The 26,959-nt window shown below is 41.6% G+C and overlaps 1 protein-coding gene across 1 annotated transcript in view; it reads right to left on the reverse strand.

The window, feature by feature from the left end:
• Positions 1-26,959, reverse strand: part of si:ch211-132g1.7 (prostaglandin F2 receptor negative regulator) — a 317,262-nt gene that overhangs the window by 89,616 nt on the left and 200,687 nt on the right. Inside the window, exon 11 of the mRNA XM_034173857.1 lies at positions 24,676-24,783. Coding sequence (XP_034029748.1) covers positions 24,676-24,783 — 108 coding nt within the window. The remainder of the gene's footprint in view (positions 1-24,675; positions 24,784-26,959) is intronic.

Here is a 26,959-nt window from a genome sequence, read left to right on the forward strand (position 1 = left end):
GCCGTGCATACCACCCCTTATGTCCAAATAACTCAATTTTAGTTTCATTAGTCCACAGCACCTTATTCCAGAATGAAGCTGGCCTGTCCAAATGTGCTTTAGCATACCTCAAGCGACTCCGTTTGTGGTGTGTACACAGAAAAGGCTTCCTTTACATTACTCTCTCATCCAGCATCTCCTTGTGCAAAGTGTGCTGTATAGTTGAATGATCCACAGAGATAATATCTGCAGCAAGATCTTGTTGTAGGTCTTTGGAGCAGGTCTGTGGATTGACTATGACTGTTCGCACCATCCTTCACTTCGGTTTATCTGAGGTTTTTCTTGGCGTGCCACTTCGGGCCTTAACTACTACTGTGCTTGCGGTCTTCCATTTCCTCACTATGTTCCTCACAGTGGAAACTGACAGCTGAAAACTCTGAGATAGCTTTTTGTATCCTTCCCCTAACCATGATGTTGAACAACCTTTGTTTTCAGGTCATTTGAGAGTTGTTTAGAGGCTCCCATGTTGCCACTCATTAGAAGAGATGCAAAGAGGAGAAACATTTGTAAATGGCCACCTTAAATAATACCCTTTCTCATGATTAGATTCACCTGTGTAACAAGGTCAAGGAGCAATGAGCTTACCAAACCAATTTTGTGTTCCAATAATTAGTGCTAAAGGTACGAGGTCTGCTAGAAAAGTATCCGACCTTATTATTTTTTAAAAAACATATGGATTTGAATCACGTGTGATTGCGTCAGACAAGCTTGAACCCTTGTGCGCATGCCTGAGTTTTTTCATGCCTGTCGGTTGCGTCATTCGCCTGTGAGCAGGCTTTGAGTGAGGTGTGGTCCACCCCTCTCGTCTATTTTTTATTGCGAATAAATGTCTGAACGATTTGGAGCTTTGCTGCATCAATTTTTTTCCAGAAACTGTGAGAGACCTCCAGGTGGACACCGTTCGAAAAATTAATATGGCTTTCAGGGACGATTTAATGGGGATTAAACAGATTACGGGGTGTTACTGCCGCTTTAAGGACTGCCCACAACTGCTGAGAGCGCGGCGCGCTCCCAGCCCCCATCGACAGGCTGACACCCCGCTGGAACAACCAGATCATTTCCAACGTGAAAGCTTTGTTGATCCGGGACCTCCTCTGACTTTCACAAAAAGGCAGAAGATGTGGACATCAGCACTTTTTCCGGTACATTCCACCGTTACAGGAGTTTTTTCATGGAAAGAACAGTAGAGGGACGCGCCACGGCTCCGTTTATTACGCGGGACAAAACCACCTCGGTGTTGGTCTCTCAGGACAGCTTTCAGGTGGATTTCAGACGGATTCCGGTTGCTTTCCAGTCGTGTGAATATCCAATTGTGATTGTGCATGAGCTGGACATGCCAGAACATGTCCCGTGAGGCTTCATCACGGTGTTGCTTTGCGCCGAGCGGCTGCACCGCGACGCGCGGTGGAGCAGCTTCTCTTTCCATGACAAAAACTCCTGTAACAGTGAAATGTGCCGTTCATTTTTAAACTGGACGCTGTCTTGATCCGGTATGTCAATAAAAAATAAACGAGAGGGGTGGACTACACCTCACTCAAAGCCTGCTCACAGGCGAATGACGCAACCGACAGGTATGAAAAAACCCACGCATGCGCACGAGGGTTTAAGCTTGTCTGACACAATCACACGTGATTCAAATCCATATGGTTTTTAAAAAAAAAAATAAGATCGGATTCTTTTCTAACAGACCTCGTATTAAAATCAATAAAAAGACAAGGGTGCCAAAATTTATGCACCTGCCTAATTTTGTTTAATTATTGCACACTTTCTGTAAATACTACAAACTTCATTTCACTTCTCAAATATCAGTGTGTTTGTCTGCTATATGATATATTTAACTGAAATTTCTGATCCAGACAACCAATGATTTATAAAGTAAAATCATGGAATCATCAGGGGTGCCCAAACCTTTGCATGCAACTGTAATTGTAAATACGTTAAAAATACATGGATGACACAAGAAAATGAAATCATTATTTCCACTGCGGCCCATTTAAAAAATACTACTACCAATAATAATACTAAGTGTGTATATGATAACAAGAACCTAAACAATTTATAAATACATTAAGACGGTAAATTAACATTTAAAAAATTACAGAATTAACAGGAAATAAAAGGGTCGAGTTTCTCTTCTAAAAATTGTTGTGGTCTCTAAAATCATTCTGGACTCACACACCATTTCAACTCATTATTGAAACTTTGCTTAATTTATATGTAATTTTATATGTGTTCATCGTGAATGTGATAATGAACATGATGACATGATGATGATAATGTCTGAAAGACAAATACATATCACTGAATTTGACCTTATGTGTATTTTACGCTAAGATGTTTTCATTTCTTCAGCTTGGCCATGGCCAGTATTTATAGTCTTTTTCAACCAATTCATTCTCAAGCATAATATGGTCTCTGCATTTATTTATCATTTCATTATGCATTCTTATACCCCGTCACACATAGCCAGAATTATGCAGAATGGTGTCAGAAGGATGAATCGGCGCACTTCCGAAAAGTGTCAGGTTTCAGTTCCAAAACATTCTGACAGCCATCCGCGGAAGTCCACACAGATGGCCAAAATTGGCCAGCGGCCCCAAGTGTGACGCACATGTTCAAAACCCTCCAGGCGCCGTTGAGATGGAACACCTATCCAATCGCAATCCATGTGCAATCTGAAGACCATCTGACCACAATTCACATATTCCAATGGCGGCAAAACGAGATCCGAAATGATTTGAGCACATACATACAAGTGAGCCTCGACATGGATCTTGCACGGCAAAGCTTGCCGGTATGACCTGCACGTGCCACGTATAAAAATATCCACCCACCCATGCTATCATGATGTGGCACGCTTCATCATAATAATTATGAATTATCATGTAAAGTGAATGTGAACAGTAGGTATCAAACCGAAAGCTCCATGCGCTACACCCTAAAAACACATTGGTTGAAACCAAAGATTGGTTGAAATGTGTCCAATCCAACCAATCAGTTTTTAGAGTGTACTGTGCCCATGCCGCTGCAAATCTAAACATGCTGTTATATCCACAATAGACCTTACAGTACAGATATTTGTTCATTCCGTCCCATGGGTGATGTAAATAATGTGAATATTGTCTCCATCATAACTGTATATACCACGGGCAGCTGCGCCTGTCTGTGGTGCACAGTAATGTGTCATTGCATGCCTCAGGCTCTGAGCTGGACGGATTTCACACTATAATAAATGATCACCTTCTAACTCTGTAGGAGATATGACATGGAACTGTTGTGGCAGGCCGTGACAGAATTAATAAACATGAATCTCCAACAGCAGCCCAGGAGTGTCTCACAGCGGGGATGTGGACCCGAAACCGCAGCCTGTGATTAAAATCCTCTCACCCAAAATACAAAAATGAATCCCATGTGATAATCCAACCATGGCGGTGTCCACGGTTGAGCTGTGCTCCTGAAGTGAGCAAAAAAGAAAACAAAATTAAACTTTTCTGGAAAGGCTCCGTCTGATGCAGCGGACAGCATGGCTCACTGCCAGCAAACTTTCAGCGTAGCTGTCCAGTGGCGGCTAATGTAGTGTTATGCGCGCACACACACACACACACACACACGGCTGAGTGACAATTTAAGCCCTATGTGTTTGCGGGGAGCACATGCTCGCTGCGCACTCGCGCGTGTGAAGAACACAGTGCTCCAGTCCTGTGTTTGCCATCCAGACCTTTGGACATCCGGCAGTCTTTAGCGCCTTTTATGGCCGTCTGACAGCAGTCTGTGTCATCTACCTGTTGTCTACATGCGCACTGGATGCCATCGTGCAGGTGTGTACGAGGTAATCCGGATGCGTTCTGACACGGTTGACCATGCCTCTTTTCCTCCCGACTGCGGTGGGCTGGTTCTTTCACATTCTTGCTATGTGTGACAGTGGCTTAACCAACAGATATTTGTGCTAGTACACAGTAAATGCTTATTTTGAATCAAGTTTGAAGAAAGATGTATAAGAAATGATCAATTCTTTTACGAGTAAACACAACAAAAAGAAATGACAACGACTGTACCAAAACTGACAAAGCAATGTCCGCAATAACAAGAAAAACCTGAACAGAAAAAAAATGAAAAGAAAAAAAAGAAACTGCGCTCAATAGAGGAGACGATCATAATGACAACAGTAATTGTGGAATATGAAGACTTTTATGTGTTGGATTGTATATTAAGAGCACACAAGTTACATGAATGTATGTGTGCATTTGTGTGTCTGAGAACTAGGAATATATTTGACCAGAATAACAGATACAATGAAATGTTTGACAAATTCAATGATTCAGAGGAGATGCATCAGTGCCACACAACTCCCACACTGCAGGCTCAGTCCCATGGCTGCATAATGCATAGGGAGTCTTCCAGCCAGGGATCTGGGCACACACCAATTCCAGTCTTCCACAGGGTGACCCATACCACCCAGTAGATTGTCTCTTTTCACTTACTTCACTTCTTTTGAGAACACACCTTTACTGTAGTAATTGTCCAAGCATTTTTTAAAATCTACTCTCATGTTCCCCTGTCCCAGTGCACTATACGTTGCACCATGACTACCAGCAATACGATATTGTCTCAGTGATTCTTCATTACCAAACAATGTTTGTCCCTTTTTGACCTATGCTTTGTTGCCTTCCTCCATAGAGTTTAGTTTGCCTTAACTGACTGCATGAACTGTGAGTTCATCTTATAGCCTGGCTTTTTGAGAATTTTGCAGCTATTTCTTTGTATTATTAAAATATGAATGTTGGTACAGGAAGACATCTCTGGGCTTGATAGACAGGCACATATAAAATAGCCCTTTTCTTTGCCTGTAATTTATGAAGCCACTCAAGCCACTGTTGCTTGTGTTTTAATGTGTGAGAATATGTGACAACCATAAAAACTCACAAATGTGAAGGGATTTCTTTTCCACTTGTTGAGTCTCTGTAAATGATTGATGAATTAATCCTTAAAATAATCAAATAATCAAAATGGAAAAAAGTCTTACAATTTTTTTTTTAATAATAGTTTGTCTTGAACGAACAAAGACAAAAACTCTGTCCTTGTGATATTCTATTATGAGGCCCATTATTTAGCATCTGCTGCGTGCGTGCTGTCTAACAGTGTAACCAGAGTTGAGAGTACTTTAATGAAGTTGGCTTTCAGCTTGCTTATCTGCAGCCGTTAGTGGTTCAACAGAAACAGTTAATGGCGCGGGAATCATATAATCGTTCTACTTGCTGTCATCCACTCGCCATCTCTCTTGTACCACTTCTATGTCTTGCTGTCTACATACGTATATTCTGTTCCCTCTCTACACCCCTTTTTTGCTCTTCTTTATTCATCTACTCTCCCCATTCTCTCAGTTTATTAAAATTCTCTCAATTCCTCTTGTTTTTCTCTTCTTTTTTGTCTGTCACAAGAAAACTTTGCAAGCTGTTCTCAAGCCACTCTTCCTCCATTTACTCCCTCTTCTACTCACACTTCCACTCTTGCTCACTTTAACAATCTGTTCAGCTCCCTCCAATTTTCCCTATTCACTCCCACTTTCTCTCTCCCCTTCCCCTCCTTCCACCTTTCCCTCACTCCATCTTGCCATCAATTCTTTCTCTACCTCATTCTATCTCCCCGGCCGGCTAACGGAGCGTGAGATTGGCTAATTAACGGCTGCCTGTCGGCTCTGCAAAGACAGCTGGGTAATTTGGTGAGAGTGGAAAAGAGGAGGGAGGAAAGACTGAGGAGGAAAGTAAGAGTACAGGAACCAAAAGAGTAGAGAAGGATGCATGTTATAACAGAGAGATAATTTAAAATAATATTTACTTTGACAGGCGCTGACAACCTTTTTTAAACAGCAAAAACTCCCATCCCTTTTTGTTTCATTATTTTTTCTCCAAATTATTATTCAAATACATAAACTGTGTTAAAGATGAAATATTGCTCAGTGCGGTTAAAATATTACTCAGTAATGATTGGATTACATAGTCAGTGTGCTGGTTCCTATTTTCAAGAACAAGGGTTATGTGCAGAGCTGCAGTAACTACAGAGGCATAAAGTTGATCAGCCACAGCATGAAGTTATGGGGAAAGAGTAGTAGAAGCTAGGCTTAGAAAACAGGTGAAGATCTGTGAGCAGCAATATGGTTTCATGCCGAGAAAGAGCACTACAGATGCAATGTTTGTTCTGAGAATACTGTTGGAGAAGTACAGAGAAGGCCAGAAAGAGTTACACTGTATGTTTGTGGACTTAGGTGGCAGGAGTGATTTGTGACCGAAGAATATCAGCAAGAGTGAAGGGGAAAGTTTACAAGACAGTAGTGAGACCAGCTATGTTGTATGACTTAGAGACGGTGGCACTAACAAAAAGACAGGAGGCAGAGCTAGAGGTGGCAGAGCTGAAGATGTTGAGATTCTCTTTGGGAGTGACAAGAATGGACAAGATTAGGAATGAACATATCAGAGGGACAGCTCAGATGGGACGGTTTGGAGACAAAGTCAGAGAGGCGAGATTGAGATGGTTTGGACATGTGCAGAGGAGGGACCTAGGGAATATAGGGAGAAGGATGCTGAGGATGGAGCCACCAGGCAGGAGGAGAAGAGGGAGGCCAAAGAGGAGGTTTATGGATGTGCTGAGGGAGGACATGCAGGTGGTTGGTGTGACAGAGGAAGATACAGAGGACAGGGTGAGATGGAAACAATTGATCTGCTGTGGCGACCCCTAAAGGGAACAGCTGAAAGAAAAAGAAGAAGCTAATCACAGGAAATAATACATAAATAAATAAATCACAAACTGATAAATATTGCACGATAGACATATGTTGCTCTATACCCTGCTGACTCCTGTGACCACAGGATTTGTTCCTGTAAAGAAGGTGCAACAAGTTCAGTGAGATAAGAAAGTTCACGGCCATTCAGGATTTCACACGATGGCAATAAAACCTTGACATCTACCCTCACATGAAGAGGAAACAAGTGAAGGGAGGCCAAAACCAGAGTAATGAGATCAAATTTCCAAGTTTTGGTCAAAACAGCTCTATTATGAATCATCTGAAGATGTCTTCCATCAGTATGTTATAAGCCACAAAATTAAACATTCTGGAAATTAATTCTGGAAAATGAAAGAAAAAACTAACAAACAGTGAATTTATTTCCCTGCATTAGCCACAAACAGATTCAATGTAATCACTGCAATGTTATGCAGTTGAGAAAGTGCATTCCGATTCACCCAGATGAAGACTTCAACAGGATGTGTAAATGATGACCCAGATCAAGACCCTGATTTTTTTCAGCACATTTCATGTAGTGAAATTGTATATTCCTGAGAGAACAGAGTAAAATGAAAATGAAATAGTCCAACCTCATTGCCACAAAATCTCATCAAGTCTGTTCTGGTTTCCATGTTGCTTATGTGCCACTTTGCCTCGTATTTCAGACCCTTCCCTGTAATGCCAACGCCTGCCATTCTCCTTTCCTGGAACCATTTCATCAGCTCCTTTTCAATGTCCTGACAATGCGCTTTCCTCCCCTCACCAGGTAGCTGTTTTGGCCAAGGTTGCAAGCTTATCCTTGTTCCTATACCACTCCTACATGCATGTCCTTATCGACTACGAAAACCTGAGCAGTACAGTGCTTCCCCTTCTGCTTCTTTCATGACTTTCAGCTTGAAAGCTGCAGAGTAGCAACGTTTGCTCAGAGCCATTTTATGTAATTGCGTAGCAGCTACAAAAACATTCGTTTTGAGTCTGCGCTGCTTTCTCTTGCATGCAGTACACATATCTGTATGTACCATAAGGCCGTACTGTGTACAGCATGCATCCAAGCATGCACACGTAAATGATAGTCAATAAACGTTCCCATTTTTGAAAACTGCCAGTCCCTGGGGTATTTAATAGAATAAATACATTAGATGAATCTGTCAAATAGGGCTAATAACAACGAACTGACTCTTCTCCGAGTTCAGAAGTGCAACTTCAATGTAAAAGAGTTGGGATGGCATTAAAAATAGATTAAAAAAAAGAAAAGAAAAAGAAAAAACAGTGACTCTTACATTTACTTGACTGCAGGTACAATGCTGATCTCCTTCAATCAGCTTCCCAATCTACTCACTGCAAAAACACTGACAGGAAGCACTCCATTGGATTCTATGACATATGTTACCCCATGATAACTAAGAGTGACACATGATGCAAACTATTCCTTTTTAAAAACCCTACTCAACCAATAATTTGCATTTTTTTACAAAGTTAGGGCACCTTTAACTTTTGCACAAAGCGAAATTGACTTGTCTCACCATTCTTGCTGTTTTTACCCCATAACTCCATAACATTCAGCCAAAAATATACACACAAAATTGTGCACACAACAAAAATTAAACATGGCACCATTTCAAAACATACCTGAGTCCAAACACTCAAACAGTGTGAACACGCTGTAGTATGTAGCACTGAAACGCTTCAACAAAGAAACAGAAAAGATATGTAGCATGTGCAGAACCGGTGTCTGTTCAAGTCTGTCCCACTGCAATATTTGTCCCAGTGGTCTAAAGAGCTAACCAATGTAGCAGCAACTTTACAATAACAACAACAACAATAATAATAGTAATAATAATAATAATAATAATAATAATAATAATATAGCCTTTTATTGTCACTGTACACACATACAACAAAATGTGTCCTCTGCATTTAACCCATCTGAGTTACAGTTAGACACAATCCAACCACTAGGAGCAGTGGGCAGCCACAGTCCAGAGCTCGGGGACCAACTCCAGATGCAGAGACGCTGCCTTGGACAGGGACATTGAAAGGAGCGGATCCTAAATAAGCATGTTTTTGATTGTGGGAGGAAAGTGGAGTGCACAGAGGAAAACCCACATAGACACGTGGGCTCAGGAACACTTCAGAAAACCACTGTCAGTTAACACAGTTCATCGCTACACTTACAAGTGCAAGTTAAAATTCTACTGTGCAAAGCGAAAGCCATACATCAACAACATCCAGAAACGCCACCGCCTTCTCTGGGCCCGAGCTCATTTGAAATGGACAGACGCAGAAAAAGTGTGCTGTGGTCTGATGAGTCCACATTTCAAATTGTTTTTGGAAATCATAGATGTCGTGTCCTCTGGACAAAAGAGGAAAAAGACCATCCAGGCTGTGACCAGAGCAAAGTTCAAAAGCCAGCATCTGTGATGATATGGGTGTGTGTTAGTGCCCACTGTATGGGCAGCTTACACATCTGTGATGGCACAATCAATATTGAAAGGTAAATCCGGGTTTTGGAGAAACACATGCTGCCATCCAAGCAACGTCTTTTTCAGGGACGTCCCTGTTTATTTCAGCAATATTTGTCTGAATTATTTCCAATGCCAGGTCACATTCTGCACGTGTTACAACAGCGTGGCTTTGTAGTAAAAGAGTGCGGATACTAGACTGGCCTGCTGCAGTCCAGACCTGTCACCCACTGAAAATGTGTGGCGCATTATGAAGCACAAAATACGAGAACGGAGACCCCAGACTGCTGAACTGAAGTCTTACATCAAGCAAGAATGAGAAAGAATTCCACCTACAAAGCTTCAACAATTAGTGTCTTCAGTTCTCAAACACTTATTGAGTGTTGTCAGAAGGAAAGGTGATGTAACACAGTGGTAAACATACCACTGTCCCAGCTTTTTTGAAATGTGTTGCAGGCGTCCATTTCAAAATGAGCAAATATTTGCACAAAAACAAAGTTTATCAGTTGGAACATTAAATATCTTGTCTTTGTGGTGTATTAAATTGAATATAGGTTGAAGAGGATTTGCAAATCATTGTATTCTTTTTTTTTATTTACATTTTCCAAAATGTCCCAACTTCATTGAAATTGGGGTTGTACATATATTCACTTACTCCAACAGCGACAGTCATGTCTCTGGGACAATGGACTTTGCTATCAAGAGACACCTGAAAAAAACATTATGGAGTCATGATGTTGCTGGGGGGAGGTGTGGCAATGCTGATACCATTGCAGAAGAACAAAGGTCCAAGTATTTAGGGTCCTGATGCTTCCTGTCGTAATATATGGTTATGCGATTTGGACACTAACCACTGACCTAAGGAAAACACTACATGTCTGTGGAGGGGCCCTTGGGTACCAGAAAAATGACTTTGCATCAAATGACTGGGTACAAGATTTAGAGGAGGACTATCACTTGCATTGTAATGGTACATCAGTAGACAATTTGGGAATGTGGCAACTTTCTCGGGACATGATCCAGCACACAGGTGCTTCAGTGCTGAGGATTCAAGAGGCTGGGGAAAGCCAAGTTCACCTGGCTATGGGAGATAGTTACTTTTTAGAGGTGGGGTGGAGTGGTGCCTGCCTAGGTGATTGCCATCCAAGACCCAAGCAGTTCCATAGCGTAGTGGGTGTGTTAACACAGATCACCAGCACATGCTGGACTGTGGCTGTGGACTAAAAAAAACACAACAACAACAAAAAAAAAAGATACTGCCAAATGGAATTTCGTATTTCTTGCACAATGACAATAAAGCTTCTTCTTTGTCTTCTTAATTGTTGCTCTTTTCTGCACTAGCATCTTCTGGCTTTTCCATTTGGTTAAGGTCACAACAGTGGATCCAATCCACATGTTGATTTTGGGACCTTCTATTTTGAAGGCAGGCACACTAACTACATGTGCCACCATGCTTCATAAACCTTTTCTACAGTAAACAGGGACTGAATAGTCTTTGTTGACTTGACAACTGCAGATGTCATACTCTGGGTGGACTTTGCTCCCTTCTTATATCCAATGCTTTGATGGAAGATTAGCAGGTCGAGCAGGTTTCTGGATTTGTTTGCAGTTGGGTGTCCTTGGGGAAGACACTAAATTCCCAAACTGTTCCAACTTGGGACAAAGGCACACTACCACCACACACTGACCCCGCATAAAGTCGGAAAAAAGATGTTAAGGAAGAAGATAAATCTGATCTTGTTTTTCGTGGCTTAAAGGAGATAGGGTTTCTCTGAGCATGACGAACAAAGCTTTAGTCTCCCTGGTGAAACAATCTGCTGTTATTTTTGATAGGAAAAACAGTGGCATGATAGCTGTTAATGTTTCAGTGGCACTGCTTCCAAACAAAAAGAAAAAGATCTCTAATGTTGATGTCACTGTACAACTGCTTTACTAAGGACAGAACATACAGTCATAAACATACAGTTCTCCAACTACACAGAGATAATGAATATCTCATGTCCACATCCAGGAACATGCTGAGATGACAGATCAAAGCAGACAAAACTCAGGGTCAAAGGTTCAAAATACTCAATGGGTACTTGCCAACTCATCATAAGCTGTTATAGACCACTTTAACATTTTCGTTTTATATTCAACATTAATAGTCTCAATAAAAATAATTACACCAGCACTGACCCAGTTACTCTACACTACAAAAAAGAACGGTTCTAAAGAGGTTGTTTGATCATGATATCGGCTCTAAATTTAACTCAAGTGATTTAAAGAACAAAGAGTCCTGCAAACAGAGCCTGAGGTTGGAGAAAAGCATTTGGCTCCTAATAAATGTAATGCTGTAGATTTGTGTATCTGTGTAAAGTGCATAATGGTGTTGCAATAGTCACTCATGGGATGTGTCCACACAGAAAACAGTGAAATAAATTATGATCAGCAATATTGATGATATAGCAACAGGGTGGAATTATTGATTTGGGGGCCTAAAGCAAACGCAGGCATAGAAAGCCCCACACTCCTTATTCTCCCAATCTTTTTGGACTGTGTTTTCAACTGGTATCACGTGTAGCATTATGTCTACAACATAAAATTCATCTGTTTGAGACAATGAGATGTTAACACATCAGGTGTCAATACATCTCAGTGTACAGTGTGTAGTCATGTGCCTCAACATCTGCAGTATTTTTACATCATTCAGGCGTGATAATATACCTATGACAGGGTTTCAACTGTTTATTGACAGTATTCTGTTTAGTACCACATACCATTTTAATATTTTATATATATATATATATATATATATATATATATATATATATATATATATATATATATATATATTTCTCACAGGTATTTTATTGTACGCAAGTGCATTTGGAGTTTGTCTGAAATAATAGCAATTTGTTTCAATTGAAGTAAAAATATACCAAAACCCACCTGAGAAAAAATGTTCCTCAGCACTGACTGCCTCCTTCGCACAAGTGTGCATCTGAGATATTACTGCAAAATTCTATGTTGTATTGGCTGATTTTTTTTAATCATCCATGCAGCACTGCATGAATCTTCTGTACACAGTTCACCACTAGCGTTAACCCTACGTGCCGGCCCGGGTTTTGCGGTCCCAGGATGCGGATTACTCTGTTTCCGGGGTGAAGAAGAAGTCAGCTGGTCAAAGAGCTTTTTATTATTGTGCGCCCACTCTGTCGAACGGTCTTCCTGAGACCGTGAGGTAGTCGGAGTCTGTGGACATTTAAGTCGAGACTTAAAACCTATTTTTGTTCTTTTTCTTATGACTAACTTTTATTTTTAATCTGTTTTATTCTTTTACTTCTGTTTTTAATTATGTATTTGAATTTTTCTGACGTGCGGATGCAGAGGAGGGATTATCTGGACTTATCTGAGAGCAGAGTAATAAATTTTCATGCATCTGCCACCATTTATTTTTTCAGGTCTACGTAGTTGGTAGCCCAGACATATCCTATGACACAAGACATGTTAACTTTCATTGTACATGAATAATTAAGGCCATGTTCTCTCTCCAAATCATGGCAAATTTCGACAACACACTTACTGTAAGCAACTCAAGTTGTTAAAGAAATTTATGTGACAAACGTTAGTCTACAACTGAAGCAATTTAAAGTATTTCAGACCTATTCTGCTAAGCCTTATTTTGATCTGTTGTACCTTGTTTTGTTTTTTTTTATGTAGAGGACCACAACGGAAATACGTTTTTTGCTTTATTGTGCTATCCTCGGTTGTTTAAGGAATTTTATGTACATGCACTTTTATTGCAAAAAATGAATCTAATCTAATTGTGCTGGCAGCTTTTTGCCCTCCAGCCCCGTAGTGTTTTCACATGTTCAGCAGGCATGACGTCATGCATCATTTCCTCTATGGGACTTACTGTGATTGACTTATTTCCCTCTACTACCAAGTTGGTAAAATGAACGTAAAATACAAATGCAGTAAATCAACAAAGTAAACCAGCTGCTTGCCATCTGAAGTGCAGAGTACAAACTAAAACAGACCATTCATCATGTAAAGGCTTGTAAAGGAAACAACAGTCTAACGATACAGAGAAATATGTTCTGCCCCCTTCCACCCCATTCCGAGGTGGCAGGGCTATTCAACGGCGACACTGCTTAAGTTTATATGGTATAAAGATACTCAGCAGACTGTGACAAACATGTACTCTGCACCTCTCTTGACTTATTCTAAAAATTCTGTCCTTGACCTGAACTTGTCCTTTGTGCACTACTGACGAGCAATCTTTCTGTGCCATAGCACCAGGGGTAGTTGTTTTCTGAATGGATATCTGAGGTTGCTGTAAATTATTTTCCTACTGTGGTTGGAAACACAGAAGAGCAGTACTGCTGGTTGATAGTGAAACAAACAGAGGTGTCAAGTAACGAAGTACAAATACTTTGTTACTGTACTTAAGTACACTTTTTAGGTATCTATACTTTACTCCTTTACTTATTTTTCTGCCTACTTCTGACTTCTACTCATTACATTTTCACACAAGTATCTGTACTTTCTATTCCTTACATTTTTAAAACAAACAGCCTCGTTACTCTTGGATTCAGTGCCGCTGGATGTGCGCTGACACCTCGGCTCCACCTGAAGCCCGAGGCGCCAGCGCAGTACCACCGGCGCGGCTTTACCTGAAGCCCGAGGCGTCAGTGCAGTTCCACCGGCGCGGCTTTACCTGAAGCCAGAGGTGCCAGCGCACATCCACCGGCGCGGCTCCACCTGAAGCCCGAGGTGCCAGCGCAGTTCCACCGGCGTGGCTTTACCGAGGTGCCAGCGCGGATTTATCTGACCATGGGTCCGAAGAAGGCACTGACGGCGGAGGAGGGAGATGATATCAAGAAGTCCCTGGATTTTTGTCTGAGGAAATCTCTGTTGTTAAAATGCAGCAGAAATCCATTATGGAGCTGGTGGAAGAAGTGAAGGCTCTCCGGATCCAGAATGCCGAGAAAGACCGGCGTCTGGTGTACCTGGAGAACCGTGTTGCGGAGTTGGAACAGTACACAAGGATGAACGACGTTATTATTACAGGAATTCATATTAAACCTCGATCCTACGCACGGGCGGTGTGAGAAGACAGCGGAGGGGAGGCCAGCGAGCAGGAGGCCAGCTCAGTGGAACAAGTGGCTGACTTCCTGCAATCTAAAGGTATTCAAATGGACTGTAATAACATTGAAGCGTGCCACCCCCTGCCCAGGAGAGAGGATGGAGACAAGCAAGAAGTTATAATGAGGTTTGCCAACAGAAAACATAAAATGGCATTGTTAAAACAGGGACGGAAACTTAAAGGAACAAACGTATTCATCAATGAACATCTGACCAAAAGAAATGCAGACATCGCCAGGAAAGCTCGTCTCTTAAAAAAGCAGGGAAAAATTCAACAGACATGGACATCCAACTGCAAAACATTCATCAAACTGAACGGAACACCAGAACAAGCGAAGGTTATGGTAATCAGGAACATCGAGGAACTGGACAAATACGATCAATAAGGTATGAGGACACAAACACATCACAACACCATGACACAGACCAGAGGAACCTATTCATCTACTACATCATCTACATCTGGAGACAAGAAGGATATAACTCTCAGGATTGCTGATCATGGAAAACTAGAACTGAGAACATTTAAATACACAGACCACAATGTACTGGACTTGGAGCACGATATAGACCCGGACAATAATTTCTTCTCAAATATCAATGACAGTTGTTGCTATTATACAGCTGAACAGTTTAATCGGATCATTAAAACGGATAACAAATTATCAATAATCCATTTCAACAGCAGAAGTCTGTATGCAAACTTTAACAACATTAAAGAATATTTAAGTCAATTTAAAAAAATATTTAACATAATTGCTATATCAGAAACATGGATCAATGAAGATAAAGGAATGGATTTTGAACCAATCGAAGCAGTGGTTTGCAGATTGAAGCAATGCTTCAACCTACTGTTTCGTTTATTCTTTCTTTCTTTCGCTTAATTTTCCCCCGCTAAAACCCTAAAGAGCATACTTCTGTGAGTATTATTTACCTTTTCTATGTTAAACCGACCTGTTATGGTCTTCTGAAACAGTTGATAGATGTATTTTATAACTTAAAAACGGAAGCGACGCTAACGCGTTAGCATGTCTATGGCATTTTCAATGTTAAAAGTTAGCATGAAGCAGTTCCAGCTGTCTTCACGTTTGGGTGCATTTGTTTTCAAATTGTAATATTTCTTAAATTTATTTTTGTTTATATATTAATAATCTAATGATTATGTACAATTTCAGAGAAAGAGACAAAAAGAACCTGAATAGAAACACAACAGAAAATAAAATATAAAAGCAACTAACAATGAACATACATAAATAAATACATACATAAATAAGTGTTTCCTGTGAACACCTAGTGACTCTTACACCTCCATTTCATCCCTGTTTTATTTGTTTAATGACAGTTTGTTTCGGTCAAACCATATTTTCAGTTTGTTAATTTCTTCAGTGATTTCCTCCAGAACTATCTGCCAAACTAGAAAACTGCTGCATCCTAGTAAGAGCAGAATACTACTGGAATGAATTTGAATAAGGAAAGTTGTTTTTTTTTTTCTTCACTAAATGGATGCTGCACTCACTGCAGTTTATCGTCTGGAATAGTCCCAGACTGCATTTCAGAGCTTCTAGAATTGAAACATTTGCGTGCAGGTGGTGTTGGGGGGTAATTTTGGGTTTTGGGTCTTGGGCCACATGTAGAACGAATCAGTTTTTAAATTAAGCTTTCAATTCATATAGTGGCATCTACCTTTTTTTTTTTTTTTAAAGGTTACTTTATACTTTTATACTTTAAGTAGGTTTTGGAGTACATACTTTTTCACTTTTACTTGAGTACAGAGGTCAAGTTGATACTTCAACTTTTACCAGAGTGTTTTTAAACTGCAGTATGTATACTTCTACTTAAGTAACAAATGTGTGTACTTTTGACACCACTGGAAACAAATATTCACCAGGGGCAGGTAGAAAGGACATGGCCTTACCACCCGTGTTTTAAGTACCTGTGATACCAATACCCCTACCAGCTGGCTCTGCGGTGGCTATTTATAGGGGAGATCAAAGGTGTGGATGAAGCGGCTCCAGAGAGCATTAGTACAGACAATGTGAGGAAGGAGTCAAACTGAGGTGCTGCAACCGCGGGAGTGAGCAGAGTTCAACTTGGCAAGGATGAGACACCAAACACAAAGCAGCTGAGATACAGAGAATTAAAAGAGAGATGGCTGTAAAGCATGCTCCTCGAACTGAGGTGACACCTGTAAGATGAGCTGCTTGTGGTGGGGATATGCAGACTAACCCATCTGTGATAAGACTACAAGAGCTGGCTTTGTTTTGTTTATGATGGTGATCATAAATTATATAGCTCAGGCCATGAGACGAACTGACAAAATTAAGATTACACTCAAGGAAACTGATAAGTGCTTGAGGATTGTGAGACTGTGTTGGGACAGTGAAACTGGTTACATGTGGGAGGGGTGGTTGTCACCTGCCTTGTTAGATTTTGTTTTTTTTTTAACCCTTCAATGCTGAACCTCTACTGCAAAGGTCATCAACCCTGCTTCTTGAGATCACTTGTTCATGTTTTCTAACTCATCTGACTCACTGAACTTCGCACGTCTGTCTCAATTTGTGCTGATGTCCACGTCTTCAGCAATTTCTGTGGAAGTCAGACGACATCCCGGATCAACAAAGCCTTCACTTTGGAAATGAACGGCACATTCCACTGTTACAGGAGTTTTTGTCATGGAAAGAGGAGCGGAGAAATTTGCGCATCGGGACAGAGCCGCATGGCGCAAAGCAACGCCGTGATGAAGCCTCACAGGACATGTTCTGGCATGTCCAGCTCATTCACAATTTCTCGGATAGTCACATGACTGAAAAGCCACCGAAATCTGTCTGAAAGCCATCTGAAAGCCGTCCTGTGAGACCAACACTGAGGTGCTTTTGTCCGCGCCATGAGCGGCTCCGTGGCGCATCCCCCCGCTTCTCTTTCCATGACAAAAACTCCTGTAACAGTGGAATGTGCTGAAAAAGTGGTGATGTCCACGTCTTCAGCCATTTCTGTGGAAGTCAGACGACATCCCGGATCAACAAAGCCTTCACTTTGGAAATGATGTGGTTGTTTCAGCCTGTCGATTGGCGCTCGGAGTGCGCTGCACTCTCAGACGCTGTGGGCGGTCTTTAAACTGGCTGGAGCACTCCTTAATCTGTGTAATCCCCATAAAATCGTCCCTGAAAGCCATCTGAATGTTCCGAATGGTGTCCACCTGGAGGTCTCTCACAGTTTCTGGAAAAATTTGATGCAGCAAAGCTCCAAATCGTTCAGACATTTTATTCGCAATAAAAATCCGACGAGAGGGGTGGACCACTGCTCACACAAAGAAAATCAACAAAATTAACAATTTTTTTGTTTGTTTCAAATTCAGTAGTTGCTTGTGGCAAAATAATTAATTGTATCCAAACAAAAGATTACTTCTGGCCTATATAAGGTGCCTGAGCCCATTGAAGATGACCCTCCACCCAGATAAAAAAAACAAAAAAAAACATCCAAGCAAACAGGCTGAGTTTGCCCTGTAATTTCCGATGATACATGAACGCAGCGGCAGCAGCAGCACTCACAAACCGGCTTCTGCACTGTGACAGCAAAACGAAGTACAGACGAACTGAGGTTTTCGTTGCCCTTTCAAATTTTTTGACAGTTTAAAAATCCTGATGAAGCGCGAGCTGCAGGAATGAAACTGAGCAAAGGTTAAACGATGCCAACGAAAGCCCAGATTTCTTGTTTTGTTTGGGCTTTGTTGCCCTTTGTTAAGTGTCGTGTGACTGGGCCATAACATCGCCTGACAATAATTCAGTCATGTAAAAGTCACATGACCAAATTAAGCAGTTCTCCCATTAAACACACCAGACTCCAGTCTCCATTTCAATGAGTTTTAAAAGTGCATACTTCAAGCTCTACACCAGATTTTAAATTCTGCTAATAGGCCTACTATAACGTGAATTTATGGTTAATACTTTCCGCAATGTTTTTAGTGAATTTTATGTTCATATTTGGCGCGCGTATTTGCAGAAAGCCGCAGTAAACAGTCTCATATTTCTCATTCAGCTGAGAGTTCCATCTCGACCAGGAGAGCGGAGAAAATAAAAACATCTTTCGTTTTATCATTGGTGGAAATCGACGACGTAAGCCAATCAGAATCATCAACCCACGTGGTGGGGTCTCTGAGGACTTTCTGGACAAAACGTCACCAAAGGCAGACAAACTAAGATTTCCTCCTGCTGGACAGAAGCAGGAATGACAAAATTAGGTAATTTTAATGCACAAAATGACATGTTTAACAAGTCAGACTCCGGCACTCAAAATTACATCTGTTTTTGTTTTATGTTGTTTTTATCAATTTAGCTTTGCTAAGGAACTATATAATCCATTCAGAAACACTTCCATTATAATTTTTATACTTACCTTTATATTGCAATATATACTGTTACTGTGAAGGGATTCGATTTATACCGCAATATGAATTGTGAGTCATATTGCCTATCAATAGCTGAAGTCACTGCACGCTATAATTTAGAGATGATTTGTATATTGGGACGGAATCATGCTGCTTGCTGGAACTAGCTTGGAGATTTTCTATGTGGACAGTTACTTTTGTTTGAATATTTGACAATTCTTTGTCCTATTTTGTTCACCTAATTGTTGTTGTTAGACTGGCCTAAGGAGTTGAATCCAGCCTGTTTGAGAAAGTTATTCCTTATAATTGTTGTCTACGTGCATGCTCAGGGGAGGTTGGTAAGTTAGATCTTTTCCTTGTGAAGCTCCTTGGGACAGCTTATGTTGTAATTTGGTGCTATATAAATAAATTTAATTGAACAAAATGATGAGTGTCTGCTGGTTTGGAACTCCTGGTGTGGGTGATTGCAGGAAAATAATGCTACTCCCTCTTCTTCGCAGAGCACACACGACTTCATCTTGCGTCCATTATTTTGTCTTACTCAGTTTTCTTTTTGGTCAACAACTTTTGCCATCATCCACTACTTTTTTGATGTTCTTTTTCACACATCGAATGCCCACAAATCACTGTGGCTGTCTCCCCAGCGGCTGTATGCTTCTAAGGATGCAGTCGTCTGCAGCATACATCATACGTGGTGTGACTGGGCTGTCCTATTTCAAATCCTGCTTGTGAAGCGACTGAGGTGTGCAGACTTTTTTCCCCCACAAAAGAAGGATACAAGAGGTGTTAAAAAACAGGCTCCACATGTACAATTGTAAATAAGTAACATTTATAAGTCTAAATAAGGACTGAAAAATGATTACTAAACTACGGGTTACGCCTACTACACTAGCATGCCACGTACAGCTGTCAAGGTTGTCAAATAACAGGGGATAAGGGCTAGGAAATTTAATGATGCAGCAGCAAAACACTGCATGGGGTAGAATGTCTCTTTTCAGAATGGCTTGTTCCGGCCTCCGCTGTGTGTGAAGGGCTGAAGCCTTACGTTTTTCGTCCAACACAGCCTGTGCGATGGCGCAGCAAACATTTTGTCTGTGGCAACCAACATGGGTGCATAACAGTCACCAATTATTCTGGGTTAGGAGGACCATTCACGAGGGGTGTCATTCAACATCTGAAATTTGGTGGATACATGGCCAAATGACGTGCCTGCTACATACTTTACTGCAGGGGTGCATTTTTGAACAGAGATCTACTTTTAAAGTTGACAGTGTATCGAGATCTACCAAGCCATATCAAAAGCCATAGCATAGCCACAATTTATTGTGCACCAATATAACAATTTTCAAGCACTAAGATAACGTTTTAACAATAACAATAATAATGCATTATTGAAGTAAATGTGCATGGTGCAAAGAATAAGGACAAGTAGACCTAGGACTGGCCTCAAGCTGGAAAAGCTATTGCCTATCTTTCTTCACAATTCACAATTTATTACCACTGTCGAAAAGTGTCAGCTATCTATTTTATAAACATGACCCACTCTAGAGCCTGTGGATCTCCATAGGCAACAGAGTAATCATTATTCCATACTATGTATGGAAATGGCTGTGTTTCCCAACTCATGTTCATGTAATACATTTGTAAAACTCCTTCAATTAAAGCTGAAAGTCCACACAACAAATACTTTCTTTTATTTCAACTCCACTGTGGTGGAAGAGGCAAAAGCACAAAAATTGTGTCACTGTCCAAATATCAGTCAATATTCATTAACAACGGATAAATCAGCACCGCATAAATATCACAAACTGCCAAAGCAATGACTATTATGTATGCGAGTGTACCAACACCCTCATCACAAAACACGCTCCAACAGGAAACCTCTTTTAAATCAGCTCTAAGGAATGCTTTATACAAATACAAACACGCACACTTGGCCTTAGTCAAGCTTATCAGTATTTTTCTTGTGTACTCTCCTTGTACCAGAACAATAAAAGCAAAGGTATCAAATCAATGAGCCACAGAGGTGAAGTTAGCAACTAACAGACAAGTAATTTGAATAAAAAGTCACAATACACTCATAATTACCCTCCTGGAGGAACTGTTGTGACCTGTCGTGATTCTTGCCACTACATCCAAAAACAACAGTCACGTTTAAGTGTGTAACATGTCATCACACCCTACAAAAGAATGCTTTTCATTCTTGTGTGTATGTGCAAGCCCGTGTGGATGAAAACACCTGACTGAAGTTTTGGCTGCTTTTCAAAGCAAGCCAGTTAAAGCACCAAACCCTATGTGACATTTGTTGATACATGTCACTCGAAACCAGCCTGCAAATTGGTTCCTTATTTAACCTTTAGCCCTGTGTTTCCCAATCCTGGTCTTTGGGACCCAAAGCACTGCACACTTTCCATTTGTCCCTGAACTAATCAGACCGGTTCATCCCAGTCAGGTGTAAAAGTGTCTTTATTAGTGTGTTCAGATAATTAGCAGCTAACTGAGCTGATCTGCTCTGATTAGTTCAGGGAGAAATGGAAAAGTTGCAATATTGTGCCTCCTGCTAGTGAGTTATTGCCCCTGCCTCAGAGTTACCACCTTATCTGAGATGGAAGCCAGGAAACCAACAAATCCAAATTTATAGCATACAACACTCACAGCTGGGTGGACTGGCATGATGCAAATAAACTTTCTTGTCCAAGGACACAGACAGGTCTTCTGACACGCATCCCTGGAATCAAAATCCGGTCTATATATTGATAGTCTGACACCTATCCCACAGAACCACTTGCTCTGTATTATTCTAAATAAGGTACAAAGTCAAACGTGGGCGTAATCATTTCTGTACCACTTTTTCCTTAGATGGAGACACTCATATGTTTAAAACAGAAACCTCTCTCTCTCTCTCTCTCTCTCACACACACACACACACACACACACACACACACAAACACACACACGCGCGCGCCAGGGTTGTGGGCCCAACTGCACACTGGGCACAACTTGTAAGACTGTGGTGCCCTTGACTGAATCTAACTGACAGCAAATGGAACAAAAGATGCTCAGGTCATAGACCCAACTCTTTAATGTTTACTTCAGCCATTCCTAAACTTGAACATTTCAGGGCCCACTTTGAAATCTGTCTGGGGCCCACCCAAAAGCTTTAATCATCATTTGGAGTGGCACCTAAGACAAAGATATAGTATTTCAATATAAAGAGTTCAGATGCAAAACCCTGTAAATGCCACATCCATGAAACATGAGATAATCACTGCATGTGAATGTCCACATTATACAGCAGTGTGTCCTGTAAAGGCAGCTGCAGTCAGAGCTGCTTTGTGTGTAGTGTTAGGTAATCCATTGTGCTAGTATACATCTGTCCTTTAAACTGGGGCTGCTAGCCGGTGGTTTTCCTAGGTCCACTGCAGCACAAAACTCTCTTCAAAGGTCTGATTTGAAACAACTCTTGCAGACTTAATTCAAAACAAGAACCTGACAAACTAAGCTACAAAACCTAGTTATCAACTGATAATACCAGTTCATCCACTGTGTTAGCTGACAGCTACGCTTTAAACTGTTCTGCTAACCGGACAACACATGTTGATGCAACTGGACAATTTTAATCAAATGGTGAGTTTTAAAGCATTTCCATGGTACACTGATTATTAGTCTCATGTAGTAAATAATGTGTGTGTGTGTGAGAGAGAGAGAGCGAGAGCTGAACTGAAAGTCAGTTACATGTTTATCATTACTGGTTACAGCACAAGTGCTAATAAAATAATGTGAACACAGATGACCCCAACCCCATCAAAGAAATCTGCGCTGTGCTTAAAAGTTAGGATTCCAAATGTTGAAGGAGTAGTGGCTCTTGTAATATATTCTGTGTGAAATGAAGGGAAAGGGTGAACTGGTAGGGTGAAGGAAGAGCATTGGGATTGGGCCTTAACATATCTGATTAATAGTTGACAATCCATTCAGTGCACCTAAAACAAACCAGTCCATAGTATAACACTGTTTCAGACTACAGTCATCAATGTGATAAAACTGCTGTCTTCCTGCAGCAATGAAACCAGATCCATCCATCTATTTTCCTCCGCTTTATCTGGAGTCGGGTCGTGGGGGCAGCAGCTCAAACAAAGCCACCCAGACCTCCCGATCCACACACACCTCCCCCAGCTCCTCCGGGGGAACCCCGAGGCATTCGCTGGAGAGGCCTCCTCCTGATGGGACGTGCCCGGAACACCTCTCCAGCGAGGCGTCCAGGGGGCATCTGGAAAAGATGCCCGAGCCACCTCAGCTGGCTCCTTTCGACATGGAGGAACAGCGGCTCGACTCCGAGCTCCTCCCGAGTGACCGAGCTCCTCACACTATCGCTAAGGGAGTGCCCAGCCACCCTGCGGAGGAAACTCACCTTGGCTGCTTGTACTCGTGATCTCGTTCTTTCGGTCATGAGCCAAATCTCATGACCATAGGTGAGGGTTGGAACGTAGATTGATTGGTAAATCAAGAGTTTTGCCCCCTACTCAGCTCTCTCTTCACCACGATGGTCCGATACAGCGACCGCATCACTGCAGACGCTGCACCAATCTGTCTGTCGATCTCGCGCTCCATCTGTCCCTCGCTCGTGAACAAGACCCCGAGATACTTAAACTCCTCCACTTGAGGCAAGGACACTCCACTGACCTGAAGAGGGCAAGGCACCTTTTTCCGGTCGAGAACCATGGCCTTGGATTTGGAGGTGCTGATTTCCATCCCGGACGCTTCATACTCAGCTGCAAACTGCCCCAGTGCACGCTGAAGGTCCAGATTTGATGAAGCCAACAGAATCACATCGTCCGCAAACAGAGCACCATTGTGTCCATCTTTGTGCTGCACCATCATGGGCTTTTTCAAGTATTTGTTTGGCGTTGTGATTGTTGATTTGCCTTCTTTGCTTACTACTCAGCGTCAGTGGTCATCAGCTCAGCAATACCCACCTCTTCATCAGCAGCAGCCCAAGATCCCACCAACACCACCTCCTTCTGACAAGTGTCACCAAGTAGAAGCTCAGAAGGTCGAGTGCGGGACTTCAGGAATCACTCCTGAGCAATGTGAAGCCTTTAACTGCTGCTATGATGGACGTTGGTGCTACTATGGGAAAGCAATAACTGTGCAGTGCACCAAAGATGGCCAGTTTATCGTGGTGGTGTCCAAGGAAGCCACCAGTCCTCCTCTGGATGTTGATTCTGTTAGCTTGCTGGATACCTTTGCTGCATCGTGCCAACCTGCTGGTATCAATGCTGGCTCTGTTATCTTTCAGTTCTCACAAGTGTGTTCCAACTACAGGGGGATCACACTCCTCAGCCTCCCCAGTAAGGTCTATTCCAGAGTACTGGAGAGGAGAATTCGACCGATAGTCGAACCTCGGATTCAGGAGGAGCAGTGTGGTTTTTGTCCTGGTTGCGGCACACTGGACCAGCTCTACACACTCCATCGGGTGCTCGAGGGTTCATGGGAGTTTGCCCAACCAGTCCACATGTGCTTTGTGGATCTGGAGAAGGCGTTCGACCGTGTCCCTCGGGGCACCCTGTGGGGGGTGCTCCGGGAGTACGGGGTCCTTTGCTAAGGGCTATCCGGTCTCTGTACAACTGCAGCAGGAACTTGGTTCACATTGCCGGTAGTAAGTCATGAAACTAGATAAATGTCAAAATGTGGAGGCAGCAGGCTTTTGTGATTGTGTGTGAGGACAATAAAGAACAGAACTGCAAAGTGTTTGAGTAATATAGCTGTGTTTTTCTATGAACAAGTGTGTAAAAAGTCTCAAAAAAAGGTTCAAAGTGAAGAAGAAACAAAAGGAACAAAACAGCGTGTGAGAAAATGTGGATTTCTATATGCGTGTTTTGTACCGGTCTTTGGTGAGGATCCAGAGATGCTGAGCGAACACTTCATCTTGGCCGTGTCCCATGGATAAACACTGCTGGCATCTGATTGGATGGCTATGAAGAAAGATGGGCCTGCAACAGCAACACATCCGCTCAAATAAGCTCTCTTCAAAAAACAGGCTCGTACAGCACATACCAGAGGAACATAAATGACATCAAAAGGATTCAATTAATCACAGAACGAGTTTAAAGCTGCATACGCTATAATTCTGCATTCATGTCCTGTGGGGATGAAAGTAGATACAAACCATCTTGGAGAAAATAACATTCAACTCCACTTTCTGTTGGTAAATACTGTTTTTAACTGTTAATGGTCTATGATTTCTCGGACAGCCTCAATTTTGACTGTAACATACAGATGAGCTGTAATTCAGTCCATAATGGTGTGAAAATATGCAGTAGATTTACAGAATAAATAATGTTTTATTTTTAAAAATTTGCTAAATAGCAGCCAGTTTGCTCTGTATAAGCCCGATCCAGTCAGCTCTCAGACGCTAAGCAGAGTGGGTCACGGTTAGTACTTGAATGGGAGACCTCTGAGGAACACCAGGGCTGTGTCTGTTTCTCCAGGTAAAACTGGAGATGTGTCAGGAGGGCATCCGGTGTAAAACTTGTGCCAAATCCCAATGAGGATCTGTGTTGTGTTGTGTATAATATAAGCTGAACAGGGCCAAACCATGACACGTGTGCCCGCTGTTTTTTGTTTCAACTCCAATACTGCACTGGTTCAGAAAGTCCGAAATCATCTCAGCTTTCAGGTTCTCAGTTTGATGCTGGTATTTAACAGTGTTATTTGTTTATATTATGTAAAAAGGTATTCAATAAACTTGATGAAACCACATACATGTCTGTCATAATAACTTTATTTTTAGCACTTTTTGGATAAATACATTAGTCCTACTGAACAGGCACTCTGCAAAAGTCTAGAAACCCCCCTGCCCCCAACATTCAGCCGCCTTGGCCCCATTTGCTTTCAAGTACACCAGTTGGTTCAGTGGGCTGAATATAGCACATGGAAGAGGCGATGGATACTTTGTCCTCAACTCCTAATGTTTTGAAGAGATTCTTTGTTTTTGCACCCATAAGTGTCCTGAGCCTACAGCAGACTGCTGCTAGTGGATCACGAGGCGGCAGAGGGTGTCTGCTTTCAACAGGGTACATTCATGGGAACGCGCAGCTGTTTTCACAGCAACTACATCAGGAATTGCACAGGTACTACTTAAAACACAAGTCACTGTAACATTAAATTTGTATTTCACAATTATGTAAACTCTGTAATTAATCTGTGGTTTATGTGTGCCGAAATGTAGGTGACAACCCGTATGGATCATGGTTTACCTCTGATCCACTACACCATTAAAATCTCCAAATTAGTACAGTATAAACAACTCAGCAATTTACAAACTAAAAAAAAAAAAAAAAAAAAAAAAGCTTGTTCAAGGGAGAATTTTTCTTTTTACAGAACCAAAATTTCAGACATTCAGCATTTGAAAGACAGCATGGGAACATACAGCCAAACGATGATAGAAGCCCCAGTATTATTGGAAGGTTTAAACAAGATTGGTGACATTGTATAGTGGATTTGTGTGCTGTCACACACACTGACCAAGTCCATGTGACAGATGTTGTATATGATTCATGTCAGGTCATCTTGATGGCCTCTGTAACATCAAACCTCAAAGAACATCCTTCTCCAGAACAGAGTTGAGCATTATGTTCACCTCAGTGTCAGCGGACTTTGAGCCACCAACCACGATGAATGATATTAAACTGTCGTTCACTGGAGAAAATGAGGCTTATCCATTAGCTGTGATCTATATGACCTCCAGCCTTTCATCACTGCCTCACAACTGTGTGCTGGTGTGTCATATTCTTACCCTGTTATGGTGGTGCACAAACACAAACACCTGCAAGATGTCTATGCACTATTCTGTCCCCAACAGAGGAACAAAGGAAAATGTGGCTGAGCCTTAGAGAAATCTAAACACTGGATGAATAAAACATTGCAGACGTTTAACTCAATCTGTAAAATAAAATAAATAATGATAATACTATCAACTTGTACAGCTGGTCGCTCTGGGAAAAGAAGTTGGGCTATTAATTTGTAGACCTCGGGTTTGATTCCCAGTCACGCTACCAGTATGTGTCCTTGGACAAGACACTTCAGCGGCATTGTCCAAGCCCACCCACCTGTAAATAGGCACGTTCAACTAAGACACTTGAAGGATAACATGCACACCTAAGAACA

Source organism: Thalassophryne amazonica, chromosome 1, assembly GCF_902500255.1.
Source record: "Thalassophryne amazonica chromosome 1, fThaAma1.1, whole genome shotgun sequence".
NCBI lineage: Eukaryota > Metazoa > Chordata > Actinopteri > Batrachoidiformes > Batrachoididae > Thalassophryne > Thalassophryne amazonica.